At 46.8% G+C, this 25,653-nt stretch overlaps 1 protein-coding gene across 4 annotated transcripts in view; it reads right to left on the bottom strand.

The window, feature by feature from the left end:
- The window catches only part of KLHDC2 (kelch domain containing 2), a 1,007,914-nt gene that overhangs the window by 660,937 nt on the left and 321,324 nt on the right, over positions 1–25,653 (bottom strand). For all 4 annotated transcript variants that reach the window (XM_069637406.1, XM_069637403.1, XM_069637404.1 and 1 more), the window contains 2 exons: positions 4,508–4,588; positions 4,373–4,431 (listed from right to left, as the gene is read on the bottom strand). In XM_069637406.1, the coding sequence (XP_069493507.1) occupies positions 4,373–4,431; positions 4,508–4,588 (140 nt within the window). The remainder of the gene's footprint in view (positions 1–4,372; positions 4,432–4,507; positions 4,589–25,653) is intronic.

The raw sequence follows: 25,653 nt of genomic DNA, 5'->3' as shown, positions 1-25,653 counted from the left end.
GCTCTCCGTTCTCTGAGTGGTTTTTCGAGTCTCCATGTTTCTGTAGCTTGAATTTCCTGCGAGATTACTTCGCATCGCAGGCAGGTTGTGCTCATTATTCGGTTTTTGGGCTTCCTTATGTATTTTTCCCACTCGTTCTTTATTTGCATCTAGTATTTTGTTCTTTTTGTTTTTTGTACTTGATTTGGTTCCAGTTGTGTCTTGTGGCATTGCTTTTGGAAGCAAAGACTCTATTGTGAGTGCGTGACTTTCCGTCAAAGACAGATTTATAGAATTAGCAGGGACGTTTTTGCTTTGTTTGTTTGTAGGTTGATTTTCATTTTCGTCCGAGATGTCTTCAGGCATTACTCTTTCCTCTTGCTCATGGGCACTATTAACGGGAGTTTCTTGGTCCGGGTTCGGCATATTGGTAGCATTAATTAGCTCAGCGTCGGAGACCTCGCTTCCCAAAAGGAGGTAGTTAGAGTTGCCAGACGGGTTACCCGGATCACCACTTGTCTTCGTAGGCTCTTTTATTTGTGTATTAGGTTGAGTAAATAAATCAGGCAGCACTCGCTGGCTGGAGTGGTTGGATGCCAAGGGTCGTGTTAAAGCCAGAGTTGTCGCGGTTTCTAGAGGAAGTGTATTAGTATCATTTCCAATTGCGACTACTTCAGTTGTCAGTTGCTCTTGCAGGTTTGAAATGTTGTTGTTTGAACAGTGATCATGGGAGTGGCTGTTTGTACAGTTATTTAAGTCCAGATTTGCTATCGGTAAAGCTTTTGACATATGTGTAGTGTTTAGATCGATAGTCGCTGTGTCTCGCAGATGAGCTTTGGAAGGCCAGGGTACGCTTTTACTTACTTTGCCACTACCATCTACGGGGGCTTTTAAGGCAGTCCAAGGGTTTGCCATTTTGCGGTAGTTTAGTGTTTTTCTCCGAGTCTGGGGGCCTTCGATGGTTCGCGTCATGTGCTTAAGGAATTCAAATTTCCTTGCGTTTTTCCTCTCCTCCTCTCTCTCTTAAGCGGTTAAGCCTGGGTACTTACGGTCGGCGAACGGCAGAAAAGCAGCAAACAGCCAACAGCAGAAGTCTCTGCAATCGCCCTTTACGCGGCCGGGCTTCACGCCGCAAGGGTCGCTGGGATGTTGTTTTGTATCCTGGCTTCCTGGAGTGGGCGGGGCCAATAGGTGGGCGGGGCTTTCCACCCGCTTCGTCGCTTCGTCGCGGCTGTTCTCACACTCGCACCTGTCAACCTCTCCAATTACGAGGGACGCGAGGGGCAGCACGACGTGTAGGTAAGATGAAATTGCTTGCACATATGCAAGTAACAGGAATTAGCGTTTCTACAACGCAGCACAGCCAACAGCAGAAGTCTCTGCAATCGCCCTTTACGCGGCCGGGCTTCACGCCGCAAGGGTCGCTGGGATGTTGTTTTGTATCCTGGCTTCCTGGAGTGGGCGGGGCCAATAGGTGGGCGGGGCTTTCCACCCGCTTCGTCGCTTCGTCGCGGCTGTTCTCACACTCGCACCTGTCAACCTCTCCAATTACGAGGGACGCGAGGGGCAGCACGACGTGTAGGTAAGATGAAATTGCTTGCACAGATGCAAGTAACAGGAATTAGCGTTTCTACAACGCAGCACAGCCAACAGCAGAAGTCTCTGCAATCGCCCTTTACGCGGCCGGGCTTCACCCATTCCACTATGTGTACAAACTCCCCCTTTTCTCCTACCTTGCTAAGCTACTGAACTACCCGTCTCAACCATTTCACATCCACTCCGTACTGTACTCACTTGGCGCACAAACGCACTCACACTACAGACCCACTATTACTCCTAAGAGAATATCTCAACTGATGCACCAAAGTCCTCCGTGAGGACTGTTCCTGGTCAACTTGCTGTTCTCTTGGTCATGCACAGCCCCGTGTCCTCACCCGAATAACCCACAATTCCCATTTCCTGTCCCCTGCCTATATTCCCCACCCAGTCTACGGACTGGTCATCTCTCCCTAACCAATCATCTTCTGTCTCACTTTTTTTATTGTGTTTTGGTGTCCACAAACAAGCAAATGGATACCATTCACAAAACAAGGTTTAAAACAACAATACAAGATTCATAATACATTTATTCACAAATTAAAAGAAAAAGTAGCTATTTAAGGAAAAAAGAATAAAGTACATTTCTTCACGGAATATGATAAAGAGGTGGAAAGACCCCAAAAAGGGAAATCTTATTAGCAAGTGAAACACATACTGCATGCGGAACATCACTTAAAGTAGGTAATAGAAATCAACTCCAATCACAGACTTGCTCTTCATGTTGCTGGAGAAAAAAGAAGCAATGGGGAGAAACTAAGGGGAAGGAAGGATTTAGCTTCAGTTAACTTTCTTCAATTATATCCCCTAAGTTTAATAGCTGAAGCTTTTTGTAATGATGCCAAGAAACCCACATAGAGCCAATATCAAACTTTGTAGGTCACCTCCCGTTAGGCTAGCCCAAAGAGCTTCATTACCTATGGTTATGCCCAGATAGTTTCTCTAAGATTATCTTAACCACAAAGCCTACAATCTTTGTTTCCTGGCCCCATCTTCCAGCCACTGACTCTCTCCAGAGTCGGGAGCTGATTTAAGCGGAAACGAAAATACATATTTATTTTTCTTGAACAGGGAAAAATAAGCAGATATTTAGACAAATAGTCCTTTTTATAGTTCAGCTTTGCGTATTCCTTGTAAAGATTGTAGGTTGCCAACTCCCCAGGACCATTGCTTGCAGAGTCCGGGCCCATAGCCAGGGACCAAATCGGCTTTATAAATGCCACCATGACCTTGATGGATTTTGCCAAAATAGTGTCAGTACACTATTAACAAGTGAAGCGAATACATTAATCAAATTAAAAACAACTTAAAAAAAATAAACTAAAAAAAAAAAGACCACAATAAGCAGTCTTGCAAGGATAAAAACGATTAAACCTACACATTTTTTCAGGGTCACAAACAGCACAGAGAACAGAATCTACAAAAATGTATAAAACATGTATTAGCTGGTATAACAGAACTAATGCAGTCAAAGCAATAAATGCCCACCAGTGTTAATAGAAAGTTTGATTAAATCAAACAAAGCAACTTTATTAAAAGACAAAAGGACACGATTGTATAAGTTAAAGGTGAATATAAACGCATAAAACTATAAAACCTAAAAAAGATGGGAATGAGGAGCAATGCAAGGAAATAAAAGGAAAGAAGAAGGAGAGGCAGGTGAAGTAGGAGGGAAACAATATGAACTAGAAAGAGAAGAAAAGGGATAGGACTTTCTGTACCTCTCAGTGAGAAAGCAACCCTTGCTCAACTAATTCTAAATGTTGTTGCTACATGTTTGGCTGAAGGTTACATGGATCAAAAACGTAGGTTTGTCTTTGAATGAATCGAGTATCTCTTTTTAAGGACTCATGCATAATTGAGTGCTTCAAAATTGGTTGGCACAATAAATCTAGAAAAACAAAGCTACATTGAATAAAGCTCAGGTAACGTAATCCTATGCTAGAGCATACTCACCATTTGTGCCATCTATGCCTCGTTGCAATAATTACTTTTCATGGGTCTCGGATCACAATGCTCGGACATTAACTACAAAAAATATTTTTTCATCTGCCATTGGCAGGTAATAGTGCAAAGTGGTATTCAACGTATTCTGCTACCTGTTATTGTGATGAGATATTGATAAAGTAAAATATGTGAAAGTTACTTTTCGCAAATAACAAGGATATCCTCACATATTTTCAACTACATTGCTGAAAACTTGATCAATGTCATTTAGCTTACTTTGACATCAACATGATCGACGAGTAAGGTGAAGTCTCAAACGAGATCTGCCAGGGGCTATGAGAATCATAACCAAGAACCTACATGACTATCTAATGTATTTAATGTATAACATCAACTAGTCAAATAGAAAAACTGATAAATCATTTCTAAGAACTATACTGGATTTGTTTTATAAATGCCATGATTTTACTGATCTACATTTTCACATATAGAACTGTTGTCCTGCAGATTTTAAGAACAGTATGCTTAGGTTTTTATTGCTCATGTATTTGACTTTTTGGTATTTTACTCCACTAAAGTCTAATTGCTTCCTTGATTGACAAAAAAAGGGAGGGGTTACCAGGATTTATTGAGGCACGACAAAGAAGGCAGTTTACAATGACTGAAAAAAAGCCATCAAGATGAAGACAATTTAAATGCATGGGAAAAACTGTTTATACAAACTTGTGAATATGAGGTGATTCGTCAATTTCCAACACGTTAAAAAGAACTTCCAGGGGATATAAAAGCAGGCGTTTAATTTCATGCACAGTGCAAAATGTTCTCTTTAGTGTAAAGCATTGTTACTCACACTTCATTCCACTCCCATGTTTCAAAATTAAGGTAATAAAGGTCATTCAGCCTAGAATCCTAAAATAAAAAAAAACACAATAGTTCAGTATAAGTCAGGCAACATAGAGGATTACAAGAAAACAGAATCACTCACTTGATATCTCCCTCCAAAAACATAGCCTCGGTTTCCAACAGCAGCACATGCATGTGCTGCTCGGGGTGAGGGCAATTTACCCTGTAGAAAAAGAAATGAGGATCATTTGTTTTGCAAACTAAGGTATTACAGCCGGGGGAAGAGTATTAAGGGGTGGTAGGGCTTTATCATGGGGTCATTGGCTCGCAAAACAATAGGTATTGGGCTAAGACAAAGCAGAAGGCGCATAACAAGCGTAGCACCTGTTAAACCCCTCCGATCTCTTGGCCTGTAATAACATTATAATGAAACCTAGCTAATTTCAGTTTTTACTGACTTACACATAGATGCAGATTGAAATTACAGTGTTTCCTTGGAGTATTTATTTTACACATACAAATTCAGTCATTAATCATTCATTGCAGGTTAATAGGGCACCAAGGGAAGTTGTTTAAGTGACTGCAGATATGCAGGCCCTGAACTGTTGTGCAAGGAAACGAGCTCTATAAAACTCCCATTACAGCAATGTGTTTTTCAAGCACATACATATGTAAAAATACTAGTTGGAACTTTTTTTACATATAAAAGTTAAAGGATAAAACAAATTAAGTGACAAAAATATAGATTTATTCAGATGGAAAAAGTGAACAAATATACAGAAAACAACCAGGAATCTTAAATATCATATGACAAAATCACAGGAACCTTTTCAACAGTTTTACTAAACAGTTGTGTTCATAACCTTGCCGTGAGCATTGCCCTGTTGGAATGTTGGCCAAGTGAGACCAATCGTCTGCAAAGGCCTGCAAACATTCCAATGTTATAATTAAGCCATAAGCCCAGAGCGGGGGAGGTGGGTGAAGGGGCACTACTACTTCAGGTATTGCCCAGTGGCCCATATTTACAGGCCCAAGCGATGCAAGGGCCTTGAAATGGTAATGCCCCCCATGCTCTGGGCTTATTGCTATTAGTACCCTGGCCTGTAAGACCGGGCTACCAAGAGTATTTTTTTTCTGTTCCAAAACGCTCTGGCGTCCAGGGACCTATAGGGGGTGCTGCACCAAGGCTGCCTATATGATGACGTGATAAGCACAGAAACCGGTCAGAGAAGAACATCAGTAGCGTGGGGTGAATTGTGCAGGGAACCAGAGTGCGCCCCCTCCATTCAGTACAAAACCATGTGTAAACTTTACCAGCTCTTATAGCCTGCATGTTGTCCAATGAGAATGCTCTCTGAACACTCCAAGCACTATAATGTGTGTAGGCCCCAAACCATGCCCCTTCTTATAGTGCCAGCATGCTTGTACAGAACCATCCCCCCACGGTTCTGATCAGTTCAAGTATTTTCCAGTAAACTACATATCTCGGCATGCCCAACGGTAGAAAGCTGAGATGTCAGCCAAACCGCCAAGTTCAGTGTAGGAGGGACTGTGACAAATCCAGAGAGTCTGCCCCCTCTCCCCAAGGGGGAGTCACCCCCTGTGGGACTAGGGATGTGAGCCTGCTAAGTTTAACACCCGAAAAAGACAGGGCAAGCGGGATCCCACTGGAGGCGAGAATCCCATCAGTTTGCTTGTTACACGAGAACTGACAAATGTAATGAGTTACCAATGCAAATATTTAAGGTTGCTGTGGTTTTTGACCCTCTTCAGACAGTACACAAATCGACCTAGAGAAGGAGACATAAGCCCTCCCCCTCGCTACAACAGAAAAGCCCTTCCACGTTGTTGGAAGGGCAGTGAGAGGCCAACCGAGTGTCACAGAAGAACCCTCCTCCTGGTAGGTGTGGCCAGGATACACAAGCCGTGACTGACCCGCAGCAGAGCCCACGAGCCGCAGCATAGAAGAGCGAGATCCGGCACAGGAAGCCCAGCAAAGGGAGCTGGAGTAACCGGACCGCGAGAAGACGAGAAGCTGCCACCAAGACCCCACTAGGAGCTGGCGGGAAGGAAGCATCTGCTCCAAACCAGCCAAAGGAAGGTGACTGAATGACACAGTCAACCTCCCGACACGTACAACAGGAGAAGCACAGCTTGAAGGATGCAGGTATGCAGTTGCTCATCGCAGTCAGGAGGTGGCCAGCAGGGTCAAAGCAGACACCAAGGCGAGGTGAAAAACCAAACGTCCCCAAGGTGTGGTGAAAGAAACAGCCCCAAGGTCTGGTGAAAACCAAACGGCCCCAAGGTCTGGTGAAAACCAAACGGCCCCAAGGTCTGGTGGAAACCAAACGGCCCCAAGGTGGGGTGGAAACCAAACGGCCCCAAGGTGGGGAGAAAACCAAAAGAACCCCTTGGGGGGCTGAGAACAAGACAACCCCCTAGGCGGACCGAGAACAGGACGACCCCCAAGTCGGGGTGAGTACAAGACAAGCACCCTAAGGCAGGGTGAGAAACAGACAACCCCCAAGGAGGGGCAAAAGTAAACCAGCCCTGAGGTGAGACTGGAAAAGCCAACAGGTGTGGGGGGGGGGGGGGCAGGAGGTCAGAGTGAAACCTGAGACCCCAGGAAGGGGCAAGTAACAGCAAGAGTGGGGAGGACACTGCTGGAATCATTCATATATAAGCATGGAACCGGATTTAAAAATCACTAGGGTATCAGATGCCCGGGACTGGTACAAAGTGTATGATAAACCCAAAAAGGAAAGGAAGAAAGGAAAATGACTTAAAGTGAACTTTCAACCCAGGATGAGTGGGCGTGAAAGCCATTTCTTTTGCTGACTGAGCAACGGGGCCCACAACCCCTTTTGAGGAAGAAACAGAACAGTGATTCAGATGCCAACCACCATTTAAGTCATCACTTTGTTTTCTTTTGTTCGTTTTTCTGTATTAGTAGTAGGGACAGAAATCAGGGTAGGTTCTGTTTTCTGGACGACGGACGAACGAACGCTGTGTTGTTGGACATCCTGACGATTACTCTCGACTTTTCTTTTCTTTAGAACAGGGCCCAGACATTAGGGACAGAAAGGGTTATTTTGAATAAACAGACCAGTCATTCAAAATGTCACCTCGCCCCTCTCCCGATTCTGACTTACCACAGTACCCTGGCAAACACGCACACGAGGAAGGGCTAGGGCTTAGAACCTCATGTGTTTTGCTTATTGTAAAATCTCCCAAGAGGGGTGAACAGGGAACGATTGACCTGGGGCACCAGCAGGGGAGGATAGCCACTGGGGTAAGAAGGAGCCATGGGATATAAAAGGAGACCTAGGATGCAGGATGTTGTGGGCTGTACGGTGAGGTCAGAGGAGGCTTAGGCAGACCAAGAGACCAAGCAGAGGAATGACCCTGCAGAGAAGCATGGAGAAGGATTATACAGGCGATGTTCAAGGTGAGGTATTGGCTGGTCACAGGAAGTGTTGCTAGGAGGTTAATGAGTGTGCGTATATGAGTGGAGCGAATGAGTAAGGAGTGTATGAGAAGGTGAGTGATTGGGTAGACTAGAAGCAGTTTGTGGAAAGCAGTGGTGTGGAGAGAGAAGAGTAGTAGGGTGGCCACGGGGAGTATAAGTAGTTTGGATTAAAGAGTAGTGCCGGTGAGGAGAGAGATTGAGCAAAGAAGAAGGGAGTAAGATCATAGTGTGGAGGTAGACCTTAGCAAGAGTAACATTGGAGGGACAGAGAAGGGGGAGCCAGGGAGAGAGAGGAGACGCAGCAGGTGGCAAAGGAAGCAGGATTGTAGGAAGTGGAAGGGAGAGCGATAGATATAGGGAGAGGAACAACAGAGCAAAGGACAGGGTATAGGATGAGCGGAGTATATGGAAGACACAATCATTAAATCAACACATTGGGAGATGTAAGGGGTCAGAAATGAGAGGCGGACACAAAGTTGTAGCTTTCTCAATATCAGACATGTTTATGAAACAAAAATGGGTTGGAGAAATGCATCTCTATCCCTATCCTAAATAGAGTTTCCCTGCCTAAGAAACTAAAACTAAAGATTAGTCTGTGGGCCTCATCACGAGTTGGGTGGTAGCCCTTAAATCCGGCTGTAACAGTATTAGCGCCGCCAATATTGCTCCGTCGGATCATGACTAATTCCAGCCAGCGCTATTACAGCCACTGCTATTACAACTGGCTGTATTAGCGCCGGCTGTAATAGCGTAAACAACACACAGAGCAATCACAGACCTATTAATAGTACAGTAGCTGCGCTAATAGTGCCGGAAATACCCCGGCCGCCTGCTGGAGGTAAATGAACCCAGGTGAGAAATAAAACCACAGGTGCAAACAATGCACACAAGAGGGCTACAAATGACCCACCAAAGACCCAAACACACTTCCCAACATCATGATGCCATTTGGAGCAGGGAGCTTTGCCATGGATTTCTACATGCTGTTCCTGGAGCTACAGAGGCTTCACAACCAGCCCAGGGCACAGGGAGCACAGGTGGGGGAGGTAGGGGGGATGAGGAGGAGGAGACCAGCCCCAGCAAGGCGCGCAGTCATCCACAGCCTCCGGCCATCAACCTGGGCTCCGACTGATGGCCAGTTGGTAGCAGAGTACAGGCTGGACAGGGCTACCATAACACAGGTGCTGGGCACAATTCAAAGTGACATTGGGAGCAGGATTGACATCAGCACCACTGTGCCCACACTCGTCAAGCTGGTTTTAGTCCTGCAATACCTTGGGACGGGCAGCTTTCAGCACTCAGTAGCTATACTGCATGGCATGGCCCAGTCCACATTTAGTGCAGTCCTGGGCCAGGTGCTTGAAGCACTGCTGCGCCACGTGAACAAACATATGGCATTGCCCACCACCCAGGCACAGGTGAATGAGCTGAAGGCACAATTCTATGCGATTGCACAAGTGCCCAACGTGATTGCAGCCCTAGACTGCACACATGCTGCACTGGTTTTACCCCGGGACCATGAGGCAGTATATCGTAATAGGAAACATTTCCATTCATTGAATGTCCAGATGACCTGTAGCCCAGACCGCACCATGGCCACTGCTGCGCTCGCTACCCTGGATACACCCACGACTCCATGGTGCTGCATAATGGCACACTGTCGGCCTACATGGTGAGGCACAGAGGACAACGCACATGGATAGTGGGCGAGTACAAACACTGCCAAGGTAATGGCCACACACTGCTCAAAACACCACAGCACATGGGACCACGACAACCACAATGCACATTGTCTGTGCAGCATTACACCCAGACATCCAAGAGCTACTCCACGCAGGGCACCACACAGGAATGCAAATTGAGAGGAATCCTCTCCCCATCCCCTAAACCACTGTAGATGATCAGGAGCAAACACGGACATTAACATCCCTGAGAGAGTGACCCATGACTGCACATTTACATGCATGATAACCCCACTGAGACAGCCACATCCAAATACAAATGACCACTCGTACTGAACAGCCAGTCATGACGATAGCCCCATCCTCAGGGTCTGGATGCACCACTGTTCGAATCACACCCAGGGAGCGGTACAGGCAGAAAGTGAGCTACAAGGGTCATGGCGCCCATTGCAGAGAAAACCCACTGAACATGACTACACCATATTCCAAGTAGAAGTGGTTACATGACGGTACTTGATGAGCAGATGTGGCGCACACAAACCCATTCACATAGTGCAGCATCCACCTGCGCGACTTCAGTCATCCCATGTGCAGCCAACTGTCAGATGCCACAGGACAGCCCACTCAACCACACATGGTGCATTTACGGGTCAGATGATGCATGGCATGAAAAATTATGGATTTATACCAATCAGCCAAGCACATTGCATGTCCTTGTTCCACACAAGAAGGACCACAGTGCATAGTTTATTGATGCTTTGTCCTTGCACACCCATTGAAGGGACGTAGGCCTCATGTACTCATTTCATCCCATGCAGGTGACTCAGGATACCCGCAGCTCACCTGGCTGATAAACCATGTGCGGAATCCCCAAACACCTGCAGAGCAAGCATACAACCATGCCCACAGTAGGACACGCATCTGTATAGAATAGACATTTGGGCTATTGAAGGCACAAAGTGCCTGGACTGTAATGGAGGGGCACAAATGTATGCGCCCAAAAAAGACGGGACGATTGTCCTCACTTGTGCCATGGTGCAAAACATCTGCTGCTGAAGGAATGTGCCACTACCTCCTGACACAGACTGGCAACCTCCAGGGGATGAGAGTGATGAGGATGTGGTCGGGGATCTTGCACACAGGGATGGGGTGAGGGAGGGGGAGTTGGCCAGAGAGGCGTTGATCGACAATTGGTTTTAAACATGGTGAATGCGCACATACCACAACCAGCACTGGTAAAATAAAGAACACGTGTACACAATCATGAATGTCATTGCATTATGTCAGGTTTGAACAGGCTTTAATGAATGTGAATCTAACCCCCTTCCCCCACCAACTCCCCAGCACACATACCCCCGGTCCTCCACCAACTCCCCAACACACACCCCCAACCCACTAACTCCCAAGCACACATACCCTCCTCCCCCACCAACTCCCCAGCACACATACCCCCTCCACTCACACAGTGCCACTGGGTCCATGTGCAGTAATTTTAGAATAAGAAGAGTTTCATACAGACCGATTACTAAGAGTTGAAAACGAATATCATTTATTTTGTTTAAAATTACAGAACGAGACATTCCAGATAATCTTTACCTGAAGGGAAAAGTCACACCCAAAACGTGTAGTAAAGGATAGGAATACAACTTAGTAACCTATCAGATTACCAGGATAACGAATGTGCAAGAAGAGAAACACTTATGAACATTAACTAGACTGAGAAAGTCAACAGAATTCTTTTGTTTTGTTTTTTAATATTTGGTGATATAATTTAAAAGTTTCTTTGAGGCTGAGAATTTTGATTTACACATGATTACAGAAAGAATTCATGTATCCATACTTATATTTTTTTATGTATGTACAATATGAGACATTGAACATTGAAAATATGAAAAAAATCATAAACAAAAATATTTGAAAATTGTGGTTTAGAGAACTTTATTAATATTGCAACTTGTTACTGTGTGTGTGTGCCCTTGGTTGTATCTTGTCTTGTACAAGATACCTATTCTTTACACTATATTTTAGATCTGGTAGTACAGATCAACTAGGGAGCACCTGGAATTGTTTAGATTACAAGAAGGACGATATATATAAATTGCATTTGAAAACCCATGAGTGCACCTGGACTCCTAACTTTTCCATGTGCCCGGCCCTCAGGCCAACAGTGCAGTGTCCATCTAACGGGCATGTGGACGCTTCTACGTGCACCAGCATCAGGTGAACAGCGTTGCAAATGACGCAGTGACCTCCACCTGGGTGACCCCTGTAGGGACCCCTCTATGGGGGTGGTGGAGGTTGTGTGTGCGGTCCATGCTCTCGATCCACCTCTGGCGTGCCTCGATAACATCCAGGCGTGCTGCGCTGGCCGGATCTGTTCCTGTGTCCCAGGCAGGGCTGCACTGTGTTGCGGGGCTGCTGTCGCTGGAGGGGCCGGGACGTCTGGTGGGGCTGTCATGGATGGAGGGGCTGCCAGCAGATGACCTATGTGACGGAGTGTTCTCATCCGCCACTGGTGTGCGCGCGCGCTGGCAGCGTGCACAGACCTGTGGACTGTGGCTCTGTGTCTCCACATGGTCAGGGGTCCCTTCTGGAATTACCATTTGCTGCACAGGACCGTGAATCAATGTCAGGGCAGATCCAGCCTGCAGCCTGCTGCTCTTCCACCGGATGTCGCTCCCTCCTCTGGGGTGGTTGCACTCGTGGCCACTTCCACATCCTGGACAGCCACGGTGGCTTGGGACGGGCTTGTTGACGCAGACCTGGTGGCTTGGGACGGGCTTGTTGACGCGGACCTGTTGGATTGGGAGCGCCGAGGCGGTGAGGCCCTGGTGGCTTGGGTTCAGGGAGGTGGTGTGACACTGCTGCAGTGGGGTGGGTCCTTTGTCTTGGCAAGTCCTGCCAGGCCCTTCGCGGGGTGGTGGTGCTGGTGGAGCCGCGGCTGGGCACACATTGGGATGGGCCTGCTTCCTCATTATCCACGTTGGCCTCAGATGTTGCCTGCAGGGAACATAGGGTACAGCATGAGGACGGAGCCCCTCACATTTATTTCATGCATTTCAGTACTTACAGGGGGGGAAGTGGGGTTGTACAGGGCACTTTCACTCAGGCTTCGGACTGGCTTGTTTGAATTTTGCAATGGGTTGATATTACTGGGTCTGCTATGTGAGGGGGGACACAGTTTGGAATTGTTGGCCATATGATGCACATGCACAGCTAGCATGCCGCTGTCATTGGGCGGGGGCTTGTACTACATACGTCCTGGCAATGGCAATGAGGTGATGCTGTGCCCCCGCCATGGATGTGTGTAGCATGGTGCTTGTATGTGCCCATTGGCTGCCTTACCCACGACTGGCTCACAGGGGTCGCCTAGGTGCACTGGCACATGGGTGCTGTCGTGGGTGCCTGTGGTCGCTCCCACGCACTGCACCCACTCACAGTGCCCAGGAGTGGTGGCCTCTTCACAATGTAATTTGCAAGGGGGGGTGACTCACCTCCAGCCTCCTGGGTTCCGGTGCCTGCCTCCACTCCTCCCACTTCCTCAATGGAGGTCATGTTGATGAGGGTGGTGCACTGCTCTTCCCATGGTGCCAGCTCCGGTGGTGGTGGACCTCCCCCGGTCGCCATGCGCTCACTCCTGTGCTGTGGCAGAAGGCACCGGACACGAACCCGCAGCTCGTTAAATCTCTTACAGCCATTCTCGCCATCCCCTGGGGACATGGGCCGCCAAAGTGACCTTCTCAATGATGTCCGACCACATACGGTTATGCCGCTGTGACCCCGTCTTCTTTTGTTGGGGCCCATATAATTCATCCTGGTGGGAAAGCACCTCCTCCAACAGTATTGCAAGTTCACAGTCGGGGAACTTGGGCTTGCCCAGCTTATCCAGGACAGACTTGCCCCTCACACGCTCCTGGGACATTTTCAGGTCTTTTTTTGGAGTGGATGGCTTCCAAGGGCTCAGATTTTAGTTGGATTGTGATTTTGTTTCCTGTTCCGGCGGTGACGCATTTCCCACGGCGCTATTAGCATGCGCTACTAGCGGGTGCCACCAATGCTAACGCAATGTTCGCTGGGTTTTCGGATTTCCACTCAATGGTAAATGCGCCCGGATACCGCCCAACTCGTGATGAGGCCCTGTGTCAAGTCTTTAAGCTTATAAATTGTCCTAGTGTCCAAAACATTCTACTCTGACCCTCACACTAAAAATTAACAACTAAGTATGCAAGGAAATGTCTCTGACCTATAATTGGCAAACAGTGTAAATAATCAAAAGCAAATAAGTACACTTAACAGAAAAGTATTTCCCAAGGAGAATTCCTTGGTTCCAGAGGGTGATTCCCTTCCCTCTGACCTTTAGGTAGAACAGTAAAAACGCCTTTTCCAAACAGTTTCTTGATGTTCAGATAGGATAGCAAAAGTGTCTCTTTCAAAAAACAATCTCCTTGAGTCTTTAACGAAGATTCAAGAAGGTTCTTGTGCAAACAATATATTCAATACCATTCAACTCTTTCTTGGTTTCTGTGTGCCGAATTCACAAAAAGGGTTTTAGAACATTCAGCTCCACCTTAGTTTCGTTATATTGAGATTCTAAGAGTTCTTATTCATATAAGAAATTCCACCCAAGGTTTTATTTAACTTATTTTGTATTTTAACGGATGACCTGATGTCTTTTTAATCAGCAACCTTCTTGTGAACTCCTCAGAATTCCTGGTGTACTCCCCTGCCAGGTATCTTGTCACTAAAAAAGTCTTGAATGAACTTCAAATACTTGACGTCTCTATTAACCAATACCTCCTTCACGTGTTCCCTAGACTTCCTAGGTTACTTCTCTGTCAGGTATTTTGTAATAATGGTGCATTTCCTTTTACAACTTGAATGGGTCTGCTGATATACTCCCGTGCCAGGAATTCCCTTATGGGTTAGTCAGATGGATCCTTTCAGCACAATGTCTTCCAACTTTTGTTTTCTCTTGGTGGATTGCCCTGTATACGCCATTGCCAGGAATTCTTCCCTGGGGTCTTGCAGATCCCCTGGTTTACGTATCTGCCAGGTATCGTCCCCCCTTTAAATGTCAACTGCCTGGTCCACTCCTTTCACCAGGACTTCTCATAAATGTCAGTGTTCTTTAAAACATATCACAGTTGTATTACTTTGCAGTATTTTTATGTGTTTGCTTTAGATCATTCTTGTTCCAACTTTCCCCACATTGACATTTCACATATAGGAATTTGTTCAGATTTTGCTGTTTTCTTTATTTTGTCAGCATTAATTGGCTTACGATAATACTTGATACATGTTTTCCCACATTGACATTTCACACATAGGAACTTTTCCAAATGTTCCCGTTGGACTTTATTTGGTTGGTATTCAAATGTTCTTAATTCAGTTATTGGGTTACATGCTTGTCGGTACACCCCACGGTCCCCAATGGCTCTGGGCCGACTCACTGGTATTCTGAAGCGTTCCTGACCTGGGGTGCGTCTCTGCGAGTCAGATTTCCTTCTGGAATGGCCTTCTCTACACTACGGTCCTTCCTCCAGTGTTCCTGTCAGCTCCACATTCACTCGCCGACTTCTTACCATGACCTGGTCTGAATCTCAGAGCTCCTCTGCTGCTCCCGATACGCAGACAGTCCTCCCAAAGGTGCCAGCTGCATCTCTTCTCGCCATACTGGTAAGTGATTTTCACGTTTGCGAGCTGCCACATGGATGTGCCTGTCCTCTTGCCTTCCTCTAGCACGGTCCTCTCTTGTTCAGCTTCTGATGCGGATGCCATTTTTAAATGTCCTGCGCATTAGTAATCCAGTCAAATAAATAGTCTGCACATTCAACTTTGGGCCTCTTTCAATCTGCATTAACTCCTTCCTCCTCTTCCTCGTTTCAGAACTTGAGGCTTTATGGGAGTTGGAGTGCCTAAAGTTTATATGTTTTCTAAAGTAATGTTGTTTATGAGTTGTACTTCTAAAAACATCTGAAAGAGGAGATGTGAGGTGTGTGGTCTATGTTGGAGGTATGAAGGGGTTCTTGTTTAGAGTGTCAAAAGGAAGGGTCTTTTAGTCTTTACAGAAAGAAGGATTTGTAGGGTGACAACAGGCCATCAAAAACTCAGGGATTATAAAATCGTCCAAGAGGGGGAGACTGCTGCTTCAAATGGATTGTGTATTCCTCATCTTTTCATAAATACCTTCCAGCTTCAGCTGCTCCGGAAAGAAAATTCTCGACAGAGGGCGCTGTGCAGTAGCGTTGATGACTATGTCCCTCGAGGACCTCCGTCCGACCGTCGATGTCATCCGCAGTATATGTAGCATGCGCAGCGCCCATTGGCTTCAGTTCTGTTTTTCCGATGCAGCTTTCACTTCATGAAATGATGGCACGCTTCGGTTCTTTTACGAAAACGTCATGTCTTCACTGTCGACTCCATCAATGCCCAAGATGGGTTTTAAGAAATGTCAAACTTGTGGGTCAAAGATGTCCATGACCGAACCCCACCGCGTTTGCCTGTGGTGCCACGGCGCGGCGCATCATACGAAGGAGTGTAATTCCTGTCAGGCAATGACTGACAAGGCTCAGAGAGCGTAGAGGTAAATTGGTAGTGGGTAGAATTCCTAAATCCCCATCTGTTCCAAAAAAATGTAATTCTGATGAGTCGAGAGATTCTCCTCATCGAAAAAGAACAAAGAAATCTCCATCGAGAAGTCGTTCCTGTCATTCTTCATCTTCCTCCAAGAAGTCGAACAAAAAACATCATAGGTCTCCTTCTACCTCGAGTGACTCCTCACCTGAGAGAATCACATGTCCAACGAAATCCGACTCCCCAGCTAAATGGGAAGAGTTTCGGAGGGAAATGATGAAAATCTTCGAGAGAGATGCCCCTAATCCCTCGAAAGAAAGACCATGTCCCGGTCACTCTATAAAAAGACAACAGAGGCAAGTCTAAGGCAAAACTCTGTGCACCCTCGAGTCCGAGACGCAAGCCTAACGATAGAGTCTTCGAGGCCTAGAAAAAATGAAAAAGTGTTGAAATCCTCGACAAGTCGAGAGTCCAGCCCTTCGAGGGCTTTGTCGAAGACAACTTTGATGAAAACAGGATCAATTCCATAAACGCCCTCGACGTCGGACCCTACAACACCCATATCGAAGCCATTGACACCAAAGTCGAAGACTTCGACACCATTGGCCTCGAAGCCTACTCCGCAGACTTTTTCGGAGCCCTTGAAGACAACACAAGAGAAATCTTATAAACCTCTGCCACAAAAAGAAGATTTTTTCGAATCTCTTTCTTCAATTTATGAAGAACATGAACCATCTGACGACGATCAAACGCTGTTTGGCCTTCAATATGGCACCTCAAATGTGGTAGATGAATTTATTTCAGCGGAATCTAGACCTATATGAAAAACTACATTCAGCCAGTTGTGTAGATACATCTCCTGAGCTGGAATTTGGGAAGCCAAATCCTGCAGATCACACCGATAGCTCATACAGACAATTGAGGAGCAAAGTAGTGGAATTTTTGGGATGACCTCCTTTTCAACAAGATGACTTAACATATTAGACCAAGGTCCACAGAGGGATCCCATTGTCCCCTTCCATATTACTTTACAAAAAGAGTTAGAACAAATTGGGAAACCCAAGATTCTATTTCCTGCGATTAATAAGACATTTCCTCAAAAATATAGGCCATTGAGCAGTGGCACAGAATATTTAACCAAGCACCCGACTCCGGAAAGTTTGGTAATCCAAGCAGCCACGTCCACAAATCTGCTTAGCCTACCATTCCTACAGACAGTGATGATAAACGTGCGGATGCTTGGGCGCAGAAAGTATTTACTGCCAGTAGCATGGCTTTAAAAAAAAAAAATTAAAAAATAATAATAATAATAATCGGCAAATGCCACTTGTGCCTTGTCTACATGTTCGCTCATCCTGTGGCATTGTGCAGCAATGGCAGCTGACTACATCCCCGAACGAGAAGAGAGACAGCTTCCTAGCTACCTTCAAGGATGGTAAGGAGGCAATGTGCGAGTGTCTCCGGTCAGGTCTGGATACTGCAGATAGTATCAGTAGATCCATACAACTAGTACAGTGCTACGCAGATTTGCGTGGTTGAGGAAGTCTGGATTTGCACCGGAAGTGCAATCTAGATTACTCAATATGCCTTTTGACGGCTCAAGGCTGTCTGGTAGCAAGGCTGATGAAAGTCTGGAAAAGCTACAGACATTCAAAAGCTGCGGCTAAATCTCTTAGTGCCGCCATTAGACAGCCTCAACATTTCTATTTCGGTGCATCATCTGGGAGGGGTAAATCCTTTCATTTCTACTCCTCAATTGGAAGAGGGAGAGGACAAGCCAGTCATAGAGGACAAAGAAGATTCCCTCATGGCGGATAAGGGAGAGGTACTAAATCAGCTCAAGCAGCGGCAGCTTTGCCCTCAGCCACTGTGTCAGCCACCTCAAAACCTCTCTGAGGCCTTAATCCAGAAGACCCCAGTGGGAGGCATGCTCTCAAAGCATCTGAAATAAAGGCAAGACATTACTTCAGATGCTTGGGCACTGGAAACCGCTGCCAAGGGTTTCTGCCTTCCTTCTAAAAAGGCCTCAGGATCATCCACCATCTCACTGAAAATTCCAGGTCTGTCCTTTATGCAGGAAACATTGACCCTACTAGAGAAAGGCGCAATAGAATCATTATCTGCGGCGGACAGGAACAAGGGTTGGTACTCCCCGTATTTTCGAATACCCAAAAAGGACGGACGATTGAGACCCATCTTGGACTTAAGAAACTTGAACAAGTTCCTCAGGAAGGATAATATCAAGACGGTTACCCTTTCTCAGATCCTTCGGGCCCTCCAACTCCAAAACTGGATGGTGTCATGCGACCTTCAGGATGCTTACTTTCATGTGCCTATCCATCACAAGTACAGGAGGTACCTGAGATTCGCAATTGGCAGTTCTCATTATCAATTTCGAGTTCTACCATTCGGGCTAACCTTCGCCCAAGGTTTTTCACCAAGTTAATGGCGGTTGTGGAAGCGAGTATAAGGAGAGGGAGGATTCACGTCTACCCCTACCGACGATTAGCTGATCAGGGCTCGTTCTCCCATACAGACCCTGGAACATCTCAGTGTGACTTGCCACTTTCTCCACAAACTGGGCTTCTCCCATAAATACAAGAAGTCTAACATGATACCATCGGAGCAGTCCTGGATGCCCCCTCGGGAAAAGCCTCGCCACCTGAGGTGAGGGCTCATCAGATTCTGCAGATGGTCACCAAATTTCAGAGTGCCCGTATCTTACGGCCTTCGATTTTTTGAAATTGCTCGGCCTCATGCCATCCTGCATTTTTCTGGTGCAATAGGCTCGTCTGAGAATGAGATCCCTGCAATGGGCTCTCAGGACTCAATGGTCCCCATTCTCAGGCAAGATTTCAGACCTTTCGGTTCAAAGCAGAGTAGCACAGGACCTTTTGTGGTGGGCCTGCGAGAACAATATTCTAAAGGGAGAACTTTTTTGGCAACCATGGCCTGAGATAAAAGTAGTGACGGACAACTCACTCATGGGTTGGGGAGCCCATACCAACGATCAGACAATCAGTGGTCGTTGGTCTCTATCGGAGTCCAAACTACACATCAATCTGTAGGAGTTGAGGGCAATCAGACTAGCGCTGAAGGCCTTTCTGCCCTCTGTACCGGCAAAGAATGTCCTGATAAAGGCGGACAACACAGTGGCAATGTACTACCTCAACAAGAGAGGTGGTCTAGGATCCCTTCCACTGTGCAGCCATGCAATGCAGCTCTGGTTCTGGGCAAATCAAGAACGAATCTCTCTATCAGCAGTTCACCTAGTCAGCGAGTAGAACACAGCGGCGGACGCTCGGAGCGGGTAGAGCACAGTCTCCCACGAGTGGGAACTAGCTCAGGAAGTTCTTCAAGAGATCTTCACCTTTTGGGGAACCCCTCAAGTGGATCTTTTCGCATCCAGTGTCAACCGGAAGTGCGAACTGTACTGCTCCAGGGAATTTCCGCTAAGAGGAGCTCAAGGGGACGCATTTGTAGTGGACTGGGAATTTCCACTCCTGTATGCGTTTCCTCCATTTCTCGTCATTCCTCACGTGATTAGGAGGTTGAGAAAGTTCGGGAAATCCATGATCCTGATTTCCCCGGATTGGGGATGTGGTACCCTGACCTTCTGGACATGCCCATCTGCCTGCCGATACTTATTCCACAAAGAGAGGATCTTCTCTCGCGAGAGGATGGTTGGGTTCTCCATACAGAGGTCAAAACACTCAGCCTTCACGCATGGTTTCTGAGAGGCTGAGGTACAAGGATTGGGACCTACCGGATGACGTAATAGAGATTTGGCTTTCGGCCAGAAGGCTAGCAAGAAATTCCTTATACCGCTGTCCTTGGAACAAGTTCAGCAGCCGGTGTAGGGATACGAATGTGGATCGGTTTCAGTGAGATACACCTACAGGGTTATCCGTTCTACTTCACTTAGCAAATCTGGGACTCCAGATCACAATAATAAAGGGTTATCTGGTAGCACTTACTGATTTTGAAGCGCTCATCAGAAGAAACCTCATACTTTAAAGTCCCTTTAATCATTCATTCATTCTCTTAAAGGCTCACTAATGTGTTACCTCCTACTCCCTTTCAGGTCCCTGGTTGGGATTTAAATCTTTTATTAAAATTCTTAACATGCATCCCTTTTGAATCCATGCATTCATATCCATTAAGACTATTAACACTAAAAACTATTTGCTAGTCCCAATCACATCAGCCCGCAGGGTGAGGGAATTGCAAGCACTGTCTTGTAAACCTCTATACACAGTCTTCTATAAGGATAAGGTGATTCTTAAAGTTTCTGCCAAAAATAGTCTCTGACTTCCATTTGTCCCAAAAGATAGTTTTACCAACTTTCTATCGACCTCCTCTTCCTGGAAAGGAGGGGGAGAGGTTACATAGACTGGGCACTAGGAGGGCTCTCGGTTTTTATATCTTGCGAATGGCAAAAACTTTGCCAGGATGACCAATTATTTATCGGATACACAGGTCAAAAGACATGCATTACTTAGCATAATAGCATTTATGATGATTGTATCTGCTTAGATTCACATGCTGTGCATATGGTCCAACATCCAGTGGTAACCGCAGAGTATTGCATCTTGTCTTTCGGAGACCGAAAGGGGACGTCGGCATAGGCGTGTCTGTAACACTATCCCTATCGTGATGTTTAGTGTACCCAAAATCCCCCAAGCGCCGAGGTCCCTCCGATTTTATTTTTTATGCCATGAGGGAGCCCAAGGCTATAGTGAATGAGTACATGAAGAAGAGAGAAGTAGTAAGACGTCTATGTTCCTTCCACGCCGAGCGGGAAGGTAGGGAGGGTGCATGTGAATCTAAGCAGATACAATCATCAGAAATGCTATTATGGTAAGTAATGCATGTCTTCTGATGCTTGTTAATCTGCTCAGAATCACATGCTGTGCATAGACTAGCAAGCAGTACCTGGAGTTGGAGGTGGGTTGTGAGAAGGAACAATAGAGAAAACATGTCTTGGTACTGCTTGTCCCACCTGAGAATCAGACCTAGAATGAGTGTCTAGGCAATAGTGTTTTGTAAAGGTGTGTAAAGAACTCCAGGTTGCCGTTTTGCAAATGGACTCAAGGGGAACATTTGCAATTAATGCTATGGATGCCCCAGTGCCCCGATTAGAATGTGCTCTAGGCTTGAAGGGCAGTTCTCTCTTAGCAACATAGTGTGATGAATTTGACAATCCACCTTGTTATAGCCGATTTAGAGACCGGATCCCCTTCTCTACCAGCTGCCACTGAAACGAAAAATTGGTTCATTTTCCTCAGTGGTTTAGTTCTCACATAACCAGGTAGAACATGACTGCCCTGCGCACATCTAGTGTGTGTAGGCTTCTTTCGGCCATGCTAGTGGGATTCTGGAAAAAGGTAGGTAGTTCAATTGATTGGTTCACATGGAATTTCGAGACAAATTTAGGTGCAAATCTGGAGTGCGCAGAACTACCTTATTCCTGTAGACTGTAACAAAGGGGTCTAGAACAGAAAGTGCCTGCGGTTCGCTAACCCTTCTAATAGGAGTGATAGCCACTAGGAAGGCCATTTTATAAGTCAGGTCTTTTGGACTTTCTTTGTGCATTGGCTCAAAGGGAGCTCCCATGAGCCTCGTCTAAACCACATTTAGGTCCCACCCAGGAGCTGGGTGAGAAATGGGAGGATAAATCCTCTTAACCCCTTCCATAAAGGCCTTAATCACCAGTATTTTCCACCACAACACCTTTTGTTGTGATGTGGTGTAGGCTGAAAGGACAGCCAGATGAACCTTTAGGGAATTGAAGACCAACCAAGTGACTAACAGATGGGTAAGGTACAGCACAATGTGCGTGGGTGAGCAATCGATGGGAATAACGTCCTTGGACTAACACCAGACAACAAAACGTTTCCATTTGCTGGCATAGCTATTACGTGTGTTAGGTTTTCTAGCTTCCCCGAGTATGTCCATGCACCTCTGAGGGAGCTGTAGGTGTCCAAACTCTATGACCTCAGTTCAGAGTTCGGGGGGGAAAAGCATAGACAAATTTTCCTGACAATGTTATCCAGAGATCGTTCCCCTTGGAGCGGTTCTGGGGGTTATATGGAGGCGTAGTCTTGGCATTGGGCGTTCTCCTGAGTTGCAAATAAGTCGATCTCTGGGAATCCCCATTCTGGGAAGACGTTGGACACTATGTATTCATGCAGACACCATTCGTATTCTTGGGCAGCGGAAAATCTCTGCTGAGCATGTCTGCCAGAAGATTGAGTTTCCCTGAAACATGTTGGGACAACAGGAACATCTTGTGTCTGAGAGCCCATATCCAAATGTTTTGGGACAGCTTGGATAGCCCTGGAGAGTGAGTGCCCCCCTGTTTGTTCAGGTAATACATGGCTGTAGTGCTGTCTGTTAGAATCAGCACTGTCTTCCCTTGTAGTTGCATCTGAAAGGCCTTTAATGCCTTGAACACCGCTAATAGCTTCAGTAAATTTATATGGTTGGATGCTACTTGAGGGGACCATACTCCATGCGCTTTCTGTTGAAGCAGGTGAGCTCCCCCACCCCATGAGAGATGCGTCTGTCGTGTGAGTGGTTTCCACTGCAGGGGTGGTGAAGGTCTTCCCCTTCAAGAGGTTTTCTCTTGACCACCACTGCAGAGAGAGAACAAGGGCTGACGAGACAACTACCAGATCTTCCCATTGTCCGCTGGCCAGACATCACTGGCTGTTGCGCCACTCTTGCATGGGACGCATGCGCAGGCCCGCATGGGGAACCAAGTATATGCACGACACCAACATTCCTAGCAAACGCATGGCTTTGCGCACCGTCACCTCCTGACTGGCTACATATTGAGGGATCTGAAAAAGCATGTTCTGAACACTCTCGTTGGAGGGGAAGACGAGGCCATCCTCCGTCCGAATTAGAGCTCCCAGAAATTGTTTTGTTTGACTGGGGACTAGGCTGGATTTCTTCTTGTTGATAGAGAAACCCAGACTGAAGAGAAGATCTACTGTTTTTTGGGTGTTCGAAAAACATGCGTTGTACGAGTCCCCTGTTATGAGCCAGTCCTCGAGATAAGGGTAAAGTGGGACAGATAGTCTGCGCAGGTGTGCTGCCACCACTGCCAGGACCTTCGTAAACACCCTTGGCGCTGAGGCGATGCCGAAAGGGAGTACCTTGAATTGGTAATGCCTGTCCTATATCATGAACCTTAGATATTTTCTGTGCGCTGGCAACATCGAAATATGAAAGTATGCATCTTTCATGTCAAATGTTGCCAAGTACTCCCCCTGTTTCAATAGTGGGATCACCTCTGGTAGTGTTACCATGCAAAATTTCTGAGGTTTTATGAACTTGTTCGATGGGCGCAGGTCTAGAACAGGGCGCCTGGTGAGGTCCTTTTTGGGTACAAGGAAGTACACTGAATAAATACCCTTGTTTACCTGAAGAATAGGGACGGCTTCTATGGCGTCCTTTCCCAGCAGCGCTTCAACTTCTTGATTCAGGATTTCCAGATGGTCCGGTGAAAGGTGCTGTGAGCGTGGTGGTCTGAATTGTGGAGGTCGGGCGAATTCCACGCAGTACCCGTGGGCGACTGTCTTTATGACCCGCTGGTCTGATGTTATCCCCTCCCATGCCGTGAGGAAAGATGTTAATCGGCCCCGACCAGGGAAACATGGGAGGGGACCTGGATCTGATGGTCATTTCTGACCGGAGGCTGCAGCTCCTCTAGAATTGGGTCCTCTACCTCTGCCTTTGCCGCATCGCTGCCCTCTTGAAGGGTAGTATGCGGGGCTTCCTGAAGTTTGTGTATTGAACCCCCCGTGCCATAGTTACTTTGATTTGCACGGGACTGCCCTCGAACGGACCGCCGGGAGTTATTAACTCTCTGGGGGGAACATTTTTGTGTGCTCTGTTGCAGAGACTTAAGAGTCTAATGCTCTTTCTTGGCTGTTTCTAAGGCCTCATTAACCGCTTTCACGAAGAGGTTAGTTTCTTCAATAGGCTTATTGATGAGTGAAGCCTGTGTTTTGGGTTTAAATCCTGAGGTATGCAGCCATGCGTGTCTTTTGAGTAGGGTCCTATAGGCCAGAGACCTGCCTGCTGTTTCAGCCATGTCAGAGTATTCTTTATGACATTCTGGTTCACCTACCTTAACTCGGCTACAAGACAAAGATGTTTGGACTTGGCGGGTTCCGGAACCTCCTGGAGGCCTTCCTGGAGTAGGTTCCACTGAGCGTCAGCATAACTTGCCAACAGCGTGGTATTATTTGCTATACGAGTAGTGTATGTGGCAGCCGAGGTGTCTCGTTTGCCTAAGGCATACAGCCTCTTGGATTCCCTGACAGTGGCAAGGGGTACCCCTGCTCTTTTTCGGGTGGTAGTCACTACCAGAGAATCGGGATGGCGTGCCCTTTAATGTATTGTGGGTCGGAAGGAGACGGCCAAAACAATTTTTCCACCCTTGGGTTCACTGCCCGGGTTTGAGCTGGTGATACCAAGGAGGGAGCCAAGCTTCTCTTGATGGAATTAAGGAGGGAAATGGCTTGGTTAGATGGAGGCTTCTCCTTAAGAATGTCCTCTACAAAGTCCTGCTCAGGCACAGCCTCTTGAGTAGAGATCTGAAAATGTTCAGCTACCTTCTTTAACAGAGTTGAAGGCCATCTGGTCACCTAGAGACGAGGCCTGACGAACCGGAGTGGACGGAGGAGAATCCAGACACAATACATCAGTGTCCTGATCTTGATGGGGAAGTGTCCATGGGTCCGTTCCCTTCTTATCAATGGTCTGTGGCACCCGCCTGAACCTCCTCATAATTCTGTAGAAAGGAAGTTTCTTCCTCTTCATCGTAAATGTTCCTATAGGTGTCCATGTGGACATGTCTTCCTGCTGGACGAGGACAGAAGGCTGATCTTCCTGATAATGAGAAGTAGATTGAAGGTTAGGCTCTCCACAAGACCTTTTCGGGGAAGGATGATCAGGAAAACTGATAATTCTCTCCAGACGGTCCATACACCCTTCACATTTCTCCCTTGTCCATTTGGAGGATCCATGAGGGCCTACGGGTGGAAAAACGTCGTCTTCTGCCCTATAGCGCTGAAAAGTGCTCTTAGGGTATTGGAAAGAGGCTCTAGACTATCCTCATAAGTATTGTGAGAATCGGGGCCCCATGCCGTATCAAAAGATTTGTCTGCGGTTTGCCCCATGATGTTCTGCAGAACCGTGATAAATCCCACCGCCGCAGTAATTCTCTCGATGCTATCCTTGATAACCACCAAATCAGCATGAGATAATGGTTCTGATGGTTTATCGGTAAATGTATTGCCTTCTGCGGCGTTAGGGGGCCTAGCAGTCAGTTTTTCGTAGGCCTAGTCGTGATTTTTGGGCCTACGGCGGCCTTCGGGGGCTGTCGTAGCGTTGGATTTCCGTGCTTCGACGAGTGAAGTTTTTGGAGTAGCACCCTTACTTGTTTTTGATTGCCCAGTCGCAAGACGCTGCTGCGGATGCAGGGAAGGCTTTGGATCTGCACGATCCAAGGAAACCGCTGAAATTTTCGACGGCCCTGTTGGCGCTTTC

This window comes from Ambystoma mexicanum, chromosome 14 (assembly GCF_040938575.1).
Source record: "Ambystoma mexicanum isolate Mex_15411 chromosome 14, UKY_AmexF1_1, whole genome shotgun sequence".
NCBI classification, from domain to species: domain Eukaryota; kingdom Metazoa; phylum Chordata; class Amphibia; order Caudata; family Ambystomatidae; genus Ambystoma; species Ambystoma mexicanum.
The sequence above is the reverse complement of the archived record's forward strand: the minus strand, read 5'-3'. Positions and strand labels throughout refer to the sequence as shown.